A 12,446-nucleotide genomic window follows, 5' to 3' on the forward strand; every position below is an offset into this window, starting at 1 on the left:
CAGCGGACAACAGGCACGGCTCCCTGGCAATTTGGGCCAAAGGTCCTGCTCCCACTTGCCCGCTCTTTGGGAAGAAAATGAGATTATTTACAACTTGGGTGTCCATGTTTGGGAATATTAACAAACCTGGTCTCTTCAGCCTGCTTCTACCTCTTTCCCCATCGGGTTTATTTTCTTTTGAAGGCACACACCTGCTCTGCCCCTCAGGTTTCTGGCTCGCTGCCTCCAGCTGCATGCAAACTGCTAGGGCTCAGGACAGCCTGCTTCTTTCCAGCTTTTCCTTGGATTTTTTTTTCTTTTGGACCCTTCTCCCAAGTTTCAGGGCCTCTTCTCATGGGGGTTTCTGACCCCATCTTTATTAAATCGATAATGCACATTATGAGACATATAACGTCACATGTCAGTGTGTGTGTATACAACACACACACACAAAAGTTTAGGTATATTCTGTCATTTGAAATATCTTTATGATCAAATATCAAAACAAGTGAGTAGGCGCTATACTTTTGAGACTCCACTTTCGCAAGTGTGAAGATAGCGGTAGACAGAATGCTCTTTGTACCATGACTACCTTAGTTATATGGTGGGCTGGACGAGACCAGCAGACGCTGTCTTTATGCTGTGAGATAATAACTGATGCATCCCCAAAGCACAGACTTTCAAACAAAGGCACTTATGACCTAGGGGAATCTCCTATCATCATTCAATTTTTAAATCAACTCTGGTACTAAATTTTTTTGGAAAAAGTCTCTTTCTTTCTGTTAAATTTCTACCTACATTTTCTATCTGGAAGTAAGTATGTTAACGGCATGCTGCTACTTGCTCAGATGGACACAAAATCGCGCAGGTGTCCTAGTTCCTTTTGACATGATTCCTGAAGACCAGAATCTATAATGGCCGAGCCCCACCGTTACTAAGATCCAGAGCAGTGCCTGGCACACAGTAGTCCCTCAATCCATTTCTGTTAAGTAAATGCATCTAAAAATGACTCCCCTCTTCCTAAACTTAGGTATTCCTTTTTCTAAAAGATGCTAGTCCCTGTTTAAATAGAAAGAAATTGATCTCTTCTGGAAGCCACATTTGGCAGCGAGCTTTCTGGCTGGTGAGAGGAAGCTTGAGCCCAGACATTGCAGCTGGAGCGGCAATGCCTCATGCCTCATTCCCAGTAAGAACAGCAAACGGTGACCGTGTGTCCATGTGTTCAAACATCTGTCTATCCATCCGCCCAGCTACCCATCCAGTCAGGTAAATCCTGGCGAGGATTTGGGTTTGCACAGCAGACAATACCCCTTCTTGGAGGACTACCGACACAAAACTGTTTGACTGTTAACATTCCTACCTGAACTACCTTGGCGGAACAAAACAAGTTCATAAACCAGCATACAGGTTGGTTGTCCGATGAAACTGCTTAGCAAAAAATATGAAGTGCATGAGATACTGAGAAACAGCAAGCCCTTCTTCGATCTTCTTAAATTTTTTTATGTTGAAATCCATGGCACACTAGGTGACTTAGAACATAAGACGCACATGCTACAGAGCTTGCACAGGGGCTGGGAAGGATGACAGGAGAGCAAAAGTGAACAAAATGTAAGCACTGGAACCTCCCCCCCTTCTTAGGAACCATGGCATTCAACAAGTGTATTAAATGAGCCACTACCATATGCTCAACCCCGTAAACCATGTGGAGATGACAAAACACACTCTTGATCTGCTTTAAATCTGGTAAAGGAGTCCGGGGGTGTGAGCATCCCAAGTGGCAGAGCATGGGGCCCCGCACCAGGCTAAACACGGGGTGTCAGGCGTTTGGAGGAGAGAGCAATCGTGAGAGTTAAGGGAAGGCTTCCAGAAGAGGGGCGTGCTAACTGGGCACTTAAGTTGGGGAGCACTAACGGATGCATGAGAGGCAGCCAGGGAAGGAGGGTGGCACTGTCAAAAACCTGATTCTCACAGCGTGGATGTGGACCGGCATCATCGATTCCCAGACCTGCTGGATCAACGACCGTGGGGGTGGGACCCCGCAATGTGTTTGAACATGATCTCCAGGTGACGCCGATGCACGCTCAAGTTTAAGAACCACCAAGTTAGAGCTGGCACCATCCTCCCTTCAACTGGCTGTGCAAGCGGTCAGAGAAGGTACCGGCTCCTCAAATGCTCCCAGCCTTGCCCGGGGCTGCCACTTCCAGGGATTGGCAGGAAGGAAGCGTGGGGCTTGCCTCTCACTCCCTCCTTTCTGCAAACCAGTGCCCTGGGAGCTTGGGAGGTCGGGGACTGCCCACCCTCTCCCAGGCCGCTCAGATGCCACACACAATGTAAAGAACAGTTATGCTTCCCACTGGCTTCTGTACAAACCCCTCTCACGCATCTTCCTCGGTGGCTCATTCTTCTGATCCACAGCTGGATCTTGGGGGGACTGGAGGTGGGGAAGGGCTCAGCAGAGGCGGGAGGAAAATGGGGCTTCTGTGAGCCCAGAGGGTCGGAGGTTATCATTCATTCCCCGCTCCCGTGCAGGTCTAATCGATGGCTCACAAGGCCTGCACCTATCTCCTAACGAGATGGCTGAGAGCAGCCTTTGAAGGCGCAGAAGCCATTGGAACCGCACTTCGCTTCGGATCGGATCATTAGAGCAGCAGGAATATTCTGGAAATCGTTACTGACTTCATCGAAATGCCTGTGGTCCCTGGAAGACTATAAGAATTTGGCAGAGCGTGGCTTCTGCTCTCCTTTCACCCACCACAAAGCGATGTACGACCCCTGCTGCTCCCTCCTCCCTGTTTGTGGAGCTCGTGTTCTCTTTGGAAGCACTTAGGTTTACATAAACTTTTCCTTCTGAAGTGCGAGCTCTGGGCCGACCACGCTACTGAAGTGGCCCTTGCTAAGGTCACTGGGGCTGGCAAGCGGCCTCATCGTGCGCATGTCCGTCAGCAGAAGAGGACACAACACGTAGGGGCCTGACCCACTCAACAGTGGCCCTGGTCCCGTTAGTTTCCCCTGGGGCCATCATAGGGGAGCAGTTGTTTGACTGGATCTGGGGGGACACCTGCCGAATGATACAAGTGAGCCAGCCACTCCTCCAATGGGCTCACATACCTGAGAAAATTTTGTGTTATGTGTATTTTACCACGATTTAAAATTTTTTCTAAAATGTACATGAGCTATTTTTGTTTCACTCCAGTATACCCAGTTTGATACACAATCATAAATAAGACAGTGAAAGTAAAGTTGATTTACAGGCCCGAGGCTACATACTCGGAAATTATATCCTTCCATCCTTTTAGATGCATTCCACGCTCATCCACAATGTACAGACAGGGAAGGTGAGGAGAGAGGGGCAGTGACCTGCTGGGGCTCCCACTCCTACTATGACGTGAGCCTGGAAGCCTGCCTGACTCTAGCACGAGGACATTGAAGACCCATAAGATTCTCACCATGCAAACTTAGCTCAGAAGAACAAAAATTTGGTGAGTGACTGTGTGTTTACAGGTCCATGTAAAGACCTCTAGGCCACCGGCTTGCTCCAGTATATTACATCAACACGTATAATATGCATGTAACGGTAGAAAGTTCCAGCAATGAACTTGTGGAGAGAACGTGACACTTCCTTGTCCTTTGTGGTGGGCATCTCAGGTCTGGAAGGCACAATGTCCAACTCTGATTCCGTATCACTAACACAGGTGTCCAGCCAGCCAGTGAACAAATTTGAGTTTTGCCAGGCCCGTCTCGGAACTCGTGCCTGAACGAAGCATGCCCCTTGCCTTTGAGGGTCTCATAGTTCGTGGACATGGACACTAAGACAACATTTGCCAGACTGGGTCCTGGGTCCCACAATAGGGCTGCACAGGCAAGAGCAGAGGGAGCCTGGGAGTGTGGAGGGGGCCATCCCAGAGCAGGGAGAGGGCCAGGAGATGGAGCTGCCAGTGAGACGCACGCACCCAAGCCAGCAGGACATCCGGAGCGAAGGCGGGCATGCCACCTGCACTTCCTGTTGGAAGGGCAGCTGGCCTTGCTCTAAGGAAGCACAGGGGGAAATCCCCACGCGTGAGCAGGGCCTAGATGCCAGGACCTGGATTCTCATCTCTAATCCTGAAACCCACGCTGCGGTCCCCAGCCTCACACCCGCTTCTGCCTGAGCATGGGAGCAAGGACCCAGGTGGCTGGAGTCCAGCGTCCTGCGGCTGCCCTGCCCCCGCCCCCGCCCCAGCGTCAAGAGCGGAGCAGTACCTGGTATGGGTCAGGGGACCCGCTGGTCGCTCCGGCCTCCTCGGGGGCAGCGCACCTGGTCTGCTGAGAGAATTGGTCTTGGGTGGCCGCGGCTTTTTGGGCGGTATGGCAGGAACAGAAGGCTTCTGTAAATCCAGTTTTGGCTCTCTCTCTGGTCTTTCTTTAAGTCATTGTTTAAAGAAGCATAAAGAAGACAGATAGAACTAGTGTAAGTGACAGTACTGAAGACTGCTTGTTTTCTGCTTAAAAAAATCACTGATGCTGTTTGTCAAGGTCAGGATGGAAGGCGAAGAGCATCATCTATTCTTGGTCAAGTTAGAAAAAGACCTATGGGCCCTTCCGGCCATTGACCGCCCTTGGAAAACTCCTACTCATACTTCATGGGGCCTACTCACATTTAGCCTGGCTGAAATGTGACACGGTCATGTTCCCTTCTCAACGGCTGGACCCACCCTCAGAGGCAGACTTTCCTACTCCCTCTCCTGAGCTGCGAAGGACAGCCCCTTATAAACAGGCTCCACTTGAGTACTCTCTGGGCGTCTGCATGCTTGGCATGGCCTGCAGGCAGTCGGCCCCCACGGGCAGGGCCCACGTCTGGCCATCTCTCTAGAACCCACATGGTGCCTGGCACTGAGCAGGTGCTCGGTAAATGGCTGATGGGTTTGGTCAATGAACAGCGGGACCTGTTGGGTGTGCAGAGGAAAGAGGCCTGACGTCTCCCAGGTCAGCCTGTGTAAAGCACCAGGAGCCAACAATTAGTTCTGGATTCTTTCTGTGCACAGTTTCACCTTGGAAGGTAAACTGGGACTTCACAGGTATTTGGTTTCTGAGGGTTTTGGGTGTCGGAGCTATTAGAAAGAAGTTAAAGCCAGATCTGGTGCCAAACTGGGCAGTGCTTGGTGGCAGCTTCATGTTTTATGTCCCCATGTTTCTCTGTAAAGGTAGAGCTTCAGAGAGCTGCCCACTGGAGGACAGGCAGCATCCCTGTGCTCACCTGGAAGCTGGAACTGTGAACACGTTTTACTTGCAAACACAAACTCACGTCGTTTGGGTGACCAGGCAGATTGGCAAAGCTTTAAAAAGCCCATCAGGTATTGTACAGACATCACTGCTCATCCCCACAATATTTCAATAAGGGAACCTGCTCCATCCAGGAATGCTGGGAACGCTTTTACTGGTCCGCAGGGACCAGAGGAGGCACCAGAGGAGGAAGGGCTCCGCTAAAATACAAAGGAGGGGGGATTCCTCCTGCCTCCTGGGATGGACGGGAGCTCCAGCAGCCTGCAGAACGAATGGGAGCGAGGGTTCGTGCCCACCTACTAGGGAGGACAAGCCTCAAGGTGGGGCTGGTTTGCTGTCTTCCCTGCTGCTTCTGACCAGGGCTTCTGTCTCCTGACCCACTGCGGCACAGAACAAGGCATCACGGGAGGGGAAGGAAGCAGAAGTGTGTGGCCACTTGGCCAACCAACTAGGGTGGTTGTTCACACGTAAGCCGAGTACATATGCTAGTCACCGTGGAACAGAGCAGGCAGTGTCCTCATCACAGAGCCTGGCTATGAGCCCCAAACCAGCCATGTGTCTTCCGTGAGGACAGAGGTGGTGTTTGGTTATGTCACAACACGCACACTTTTATCAAAGAACTATTTGTATGGTACACACTCAATAGCTATTTTTTCATTGATCTGTGACGCAGACCTGGCCTTCACAATGAGCTTCCACAACTCAAGTTTTAACTGTTCACCGTGAAAGAAAGAGGTGTAACTTCCTAAGAACTCGCAATGTTGGCAAAACTTCTGGCAGGCTGATATAAAATATTAAATTTCACAATAAAATTTCAAGAGACCACCCCGGAGCATCTCCAAATAATTACATTCATTAATTCAGCATGTCTCCTGTGACTTACAAATAACTGCTTTTTAAAATGGAATTTGCTCTGCCTCCTGTTCACAGTAATAACGTAACGCTTTCCCCGTAAAAATGTGTGATCAATCAAATCTTAGACACCTAATAAAATGAGTCCTTCCACAGCATGCAGATTTCTTTGGGAGGGACACGCAGACCATAGGAGTCAAACACATTCATAAAACTGACTGTGTGATCCAGGTTACGGTACTTCCCTGAAAATGACATTTTTGACCCCGTTAAGGGGACTGTGGGCACTGGGCTGCTTCTCCCAGTTTTGCCATGCCACCCCCTCCCTCAACAGTCCTGACCGAGGACATGTGTCTGCAATATAGTAGCCAGCGTCAAAGGCCCAGCAGTGACTGACAGCTTTCATTGGTCTGGATGGGAATTTCTCTAAGCCACGCCCACCCATTGGCAGTTAATGAGCACCTGGGGCACTAGGCTAGCTGGGAACCGTGGCCGGTACGGCGGGGCCCTCTAGGAACTTACAGTTGGCATGCGGGCTTCAGGATGCCGCTGGTGTGGGGAGGGCGGTGATGGCAGGAAGACTGGGATGGAAGAGCCCCAGTGTGTTAAGTGACTAGGCTGGTTGTTTTTCATTTGATGAGAAATGCCAGCCCAAAGAAGCACCACATAACCCTCTCTCCTATTTCTTTAGAAACAGGAAATTTAAAAGCAATCAAAACAAAACCATAATCACCATATTCCCAAGAAAAAGCAAATTCTGTGGGTAATAGGGACCTAGCCCTGTGACAGACAGCTCTGTCTCTTGCCGTTCTAGAAGTGCCAACGAAGACCTGATCTCATACCTTTTTCTTCTGTTCTATTTGGAAGCGTTTCTGGCCTTTCAGGAGGTATCTTTTTAATTTCATGTTTTCTTTCAGTGGTACCTGGCGGGGAAAGGATGGCAACGATTAGGAAATGTTTCCCCCATCCATTTATTAGATGCACTAGCGTTTTAAATATTTATCAGGTACAGCAAAGTCAATAGGTTTTTTTCTTTCCTAAGCTGAGTGCTGGTGTTATCTGGCAAACACAAGCTGCTTAGAAATGGAGCAGAAGCCATTTTTGGCATATGTCATTAAGTTTGCCTGCCTATGCATCCTTCATTTACAAGAACACCACTATTATTTAGTGATATTTAAATCTGACTTCCTTATGCATCAAAGTAGTCACAGGAGACCACTTGGTGAGGGTGGGGAATGTATATAAATAAATAAACAAATCCACGGGCATAAGAAGATTGCTGTTTTATGCCACCAAATTTGGAGTGGTTTGTTACGCAGCAATAGTAACTAGAACGTGTATTTTTCTTAAATTGAAGTTTAGTTGACTTACAGTATTATATTAGTTTCAGGTGTACAACACAGTGATTCAATATTTTTATACATTACACACCATACAAAGTTATTAAAATATTATTGACTATGGGCTTCCCTGGTGGCTCAGTGGTTGAGAGTCTGCCTGCCGATGCAGGGGACACGGGTTCGTGCCCCGGTCCGGGAAGATCCCACATGCCGTGGAGTGGCTGGGCCCGTGAGCCATGGCCGCTGAGCCTGCGCATCCGGAGCCTGTGCTCCGCAACAGGAGAGGCCACAACAGTGAGAGGCCCGCGTACCGCAAACAAACAAACAAAAAATTTATATATATATATACATATATATATATATATGTATATATATTATTGACTATATTCCCCATGCTGTACATTACATCCCTGTGACTTATTTATTTTATAACTGGTAGTTTGTTACCTCTTAAACACATGTTTAAGTGGAGGGATGTACAGAGAAGATACTGTGGTTCTCCCTAGGTCCTTTGCATCTGAATCCCTCAGGTATTACATTTTCCCAAATGTGCCAATTCACCCTTCCTCTTTACACGCCTGGACCACAGCTGCTTCCCGCACCAGGGAACTTCATCAGTGTCAGCGGCCTCAGGTCCGTAAGAGTACTTGGAAAATAGCTAAAGCATGAAACGCATCACAAGTACTCCTCTGATTTATGGACTTGGTTGAGTGCTTGACAAACTCCTTATATGACCAACCCTATGGATGTGTGCTTGGTACTAAAATCTCAATTACACAGCACCAGAAGCCAAAAGAACTTAAAATAAAATCCACTGAACACACACTTCACCTTAACTCTTTAATGACTCACTACAAGTTAAACACTGTATCTGATTTCTATCAATTCTGTATCTGATTTTTTTCGTCAAATAACCAAACACAAGGAAAACAGGAATATCTACCTCCCCATTACAAAGCAGTTCCCAAGATTATACAGCAGGATAAACGAGCAGTAGTAGTAATCTAGGAATATTAAATGCCATCATGCTTTGCCCCGAGAGATCCAGCACAACCTTTTCAAATTGTCTTAAAAGGATAAGAATTTGCCTACCATGCTACACTCTGGTCTCCTAATGCTAATGAAGAATTTCAGTACCATTCCTAGAGACACAGGAGGAACTGACGGTCCTACTACCATGAAGAATCCAACCCTAGTTACATCCTAGGCCACCTGAGCCTGGGACCACTCAACTCGCCTCCTTGGTCTCTAACCTGTCACCAAGGCTTCTATGGAAAAGGATCTTCAGCAAAAAAGAAAATCAATAGTCTGTTTTAGTTTCAGCAAAATAAAATATTTATCCAGCCAGAACCACTAGGTGGCAAAATTAAACTGCTCAACACAAACAAGGATGGGGGCTGAGCAGGAGATGTAATTAACATCCCATTTGGGGGCTTAATCTCTGTAATTCTCAACTATGCTGAAGGGAATGGGAAAGGAATGTGAGGTCAGGCTGATTTTTTCCCCCCAACTTGGTGGGGGCCAAAAGAACGGGAAAAAAATCACTCCTAATAAATCTGTTGAATAAACCAATCTGGAAATGTATTCATACTTTAAATGCTACAGAAATAGCATAATTATGCATGTGTAGAATTAAAAATACCCCTACTCTTCTTCAGTTTTAGTTGTTAATTTTTTAAAATGCCACTTAACTAGTTATTCACGGAGGACTTTCTCCCTAAAATCTGTTTTAACAATGATAAAGAGGAGTTCTATTGGGAACTAGGAATGCTCATCTTTATGTATGAGACGCCAGTGTACAATGAGTTACCAAGTGTCCAACGACATCAAGTCTTCCTATAGTATTCAACCTTAACATGTGAGCCACACAGAAAAAGTGAATTAATTGGATTCTTTTCCAGAATAGAAGAGCATCATGAGGGAGGGAAAGTATTGCTAGAAGAACATTTTTTGTTGCTTGGGGCAAGTGAAGTAAGTACAAATTTTGGTTAACCACCCGGGACAGAAATTGAAAATTCAGCACTGCTATACATGCCCAGTGAAGCTGTGACCCACGGGAAGCAGCTCTCCCCAGGCTGACCCTCGATGGGCAGGCACAGGCAAAGCAGACAACCAGTTCCTCTCTCCACAAAAGGGGTTTATTTAAAAAATAAAAATAAAAACAAAGCAAACAAAACTGGTTTATTCCGAAACAAAGTCTTTCTGGTCATTCTCTTTGGGAGGCTGTATCAGGGATACATTTTAATGATATGTTTCTTTGTTAGGGAAAACAGTAAGAGAAAGACAGTGTGTTGACGGGAAGTGAAAGGTATATTACCTGCCCCTTGCTTGATGACGGGAGCCGATGGAGGAGGTGGCTTCTTGGGTCTCTGAAAAATTAATCAAAATGATACCACATGAGATTGTTGGCAGGCCTGGCCTCTCACATAAGGACCACAGACAGTGTTTTCTAGATGTAGTTTGGACAGTCCAGAGAAGCTCTCCAAAAAAATTGAGCAATTCTCTCTCCAGGGATGTCAGGTTTTGGCACCTTTAAACAGGCACTAAAATAAATCCAGTCTGCAAAACAAAGCTCTGATGGACAAATGAAATACCATTTCCCCCTTTCTAAATTTGTAACAGCCTTCTGGAAAAGCGCGGCTCAGCAAAAATGGCCTGAAACCAGCAAGCACAATGGTACTCCTACGCTGAAACCGCATTTGCAATTAAGATTTAATCTGCTGAATAACCAAGCGATTCAGAAAGAGTCACTGGGATGGCTCGAAATTAGATCCGCTCTGGATGTGGGACCTGCAGCAAAATGCAGGCTGAGGGGCCCCTGTGGCTGGGGAGGGTTCTAAGCTTTCTTCCCCTTTTCACCCCAAGGCTGGTAGGCCATTTGTAAGGTTCCCCCACAGACCAGTCATACCCTGGAAACTGGAATGGAGTTTCTTTGCATATCAGCCACTATTTGTTTTTCTCTCACACCCTATCATTCTGGAGGGAATGAGGCAGCAATGCAATCAATGGCATCTCCTTGCTCACCCAGGATTCGCTGTAGGTGGGAGACAGGCTGGACTTGGCAAGTGTCCTAGGGCCGAGAGTCCAGCCAGGGCACAGTTCTTGGGCACCATTCTTGCACAGGGGAAAAGGGGACCAAAGGCAAGGAGAGAAACATCTCATCATCAACATCATTAAGGAAAGTTGGAAATGGGGAGGGTTTGAGCATATGATCCATGTTGCTGCTGACCCCTGTCCTGACCCTCTCTGGGTATCATATACTTGTGACTTTAAAAAAGCTCCATGGACTCTCTTCTGCATGCTGAAAAAGTACTGATGTGACCAGCAAAAGCACCCGACCATCCTCAGCCCGACCCACCAGTGCCTCCCGGTGCCTGATGCAGTACCAGGACACAGGAAGAAATGGTTTTAAGTAAAACCCACAGAATACGAGACCCACAGAGAACTGTCTCAGGGAGCATCACAGCACGTAGGCTCTGGACCTGACATTTCGACTCTGCTCTTTACTAGTTGGGTGATTTGGCCAAGTGACCCCAAGTAAGAGTATAATATGGTGGGCAAGAGGCGGGGATTCCGAATGTGGCTGCCGTTACACATCCTGGCTCAGGTTTTAGCCGTGGACCCTGGGCAAGTGACCTCACCTAGACGAAATTTCTCATCTGTAAAACAATAATATTACCCCCCTCTTAGGAGGAGGCGGTTTCTCAGAGGGAGTCAGTAAGCACTGCCTTGCCCAATCCTCGCGACAACTCTATAAGGAGTGATATTATTATGCCCATTTGGCAGATGAAATAACTGAGGCTTCAAGAGATGAAGTCATTTCCCCAAGTCACCAGGCTAGTAAACGGGGCAGGGGGCCAAGAGTCCAGTCCAGGGCTATCTGCCCCACAGGAATGCTCTTAACCACTGTGAAGGGGCCATCCTGCCAGAGGGCATCCACAAGACAAACCATCTCACGGCCATAAACCACACAGAGTTTACAAAAGCACAAGAAACTGTAGTATGTCAACATTAAGGGGGAAAAAAAGGGGTATTGAATTGCAGCTCCAGTATGAGCTCAACCATGTTACAATATATTCAGAAAGGGAAAAAGACTGGAAAGAAAGAAATTTATAGGGCTGATCTCTTGTAGGATTATGAGTGCATATGTGTTTCCTTCTTAATATTTTTCTGTACTGTCTATATGCATCCAAACTTCATTATAAAAAAAAAGAAAGAAGGACGCTCCAAGGGCCACCTCCGCATGGGTACAGGCCCTCCACCCAGAGCTTACGACTCTTCCCCTGTTGCCAGTCCCTTCCAGCTCTCTACCCTGACTCCTTTTTCCTTCCTCTCTTCTCTGTCTTTGTAGAAATTAGACTGGGGGCAGATCTGTGTTTACCTAATGAAGTTGAAACTCTGCCAATTAACCTTCCTTTACCTCTGGATCAGAGTAATTTCTTATGCAGGAAACTGCCAACACCCCGTGGCCTAATTCTTCCCAGCTCAGCCCCAGCAATGCCCACCCCCTGGACGGCTTCCTCACTCTCAGTTGTTGGAACATTTTTCTAACCAATTTCACATGAGCCTCCTCTTACTGAGGCCGCTCCCCCAGCGACCTTGCCTCAAACCACAAGGCCTCAAATAAAAAAAGACAACTACAAGTCATCATATTTTCCAAGATTACTGTGCAGGGAAGAAAAAACCCTTAGTGTTGTGTCAGATTTGGCATGTAATACACGAAATGCAACAGGGCAGGGCGGAGGGGCACCGAGAGAGGGGACGGGAAGTATTGTGCTCCCCAACAGCGTGTGGAGAGCGTGGTCATGCCAAGTGCCTGCTCGGAGGGCGGAGGAAGCAGGCAGGGGTGTGAGGCTGTGTCGGGAGCCCTAGCAGCTGCGGAGGCAGGTGGGGCAGTTTGGAAAGGAAGCAGCGGTTTGTGAGCTGCCTGGCTAGCATTCACCAGGCCTGATCAACGCTGGCCAGGTGCCTGCTTTGCTTAGTAGCAGAGGAGGTTTACAAGTTGTCCTGCTTGTT

At 47.6% G+C, this 12,446-nt stretch overlaps 1 protein-coding gene across 2 annotated transcripts in view; it reads right to left on the reverse strand.

The window, feature by feature from the left end:
• The window catches only part of SH3KBP1 (SH3 domain containing kinase binding protein 1), a 254,503-nt gene that overhangs the window by 44,323 nt on the left and 197,734 nt on the right, over positions 1 to 12,446 (reverse strand). The window contains exons 9-11 of one of the 2 annotated variants that reach the window (XM_024737998.1): positions 9,748 to 9,799; positions 6,933 to 7,013; positions 4,219 to 4,378 (exon numbers count right to left, since the gene is read on the reverse strand). In XM_024737998.1, coding sequence (XP_024593766.1) covers positions 4,219 to 4,378; positions 6,933 to 7,013; positions 9,748 to 9,799 — 293 coding nt within the window. The remainder of the gene's footprint in view (positions 1 to 4,218; positions 4,379 to 6,932; positions 7,014 to 9,747; positions 9,800 to 12,446) is intronic. The other variant, XM_024737999.1, reaches the window with a different exon arrangement.

The sequence above is a fragment of the Neophocaena asiaeorientalis genome, unplaced genomic scaffold, assembly GCF_003031525.2.
Source record: "Neophocaena asiaeorientalis asiaeorientalis breed wild unplaced genomic scaffold, Neophocaena_asiaeorientalis_V1.1 scaffold324, whole genome shotgun sequence".
In the NCBI taxonomy this organism is placed as follows: Eukaryota; Metazoa; Chordata; class Mammalia; order Artiodactyla; family Phocoenidae; genus Neophocaena; species Neophocaena asiaeorientalis.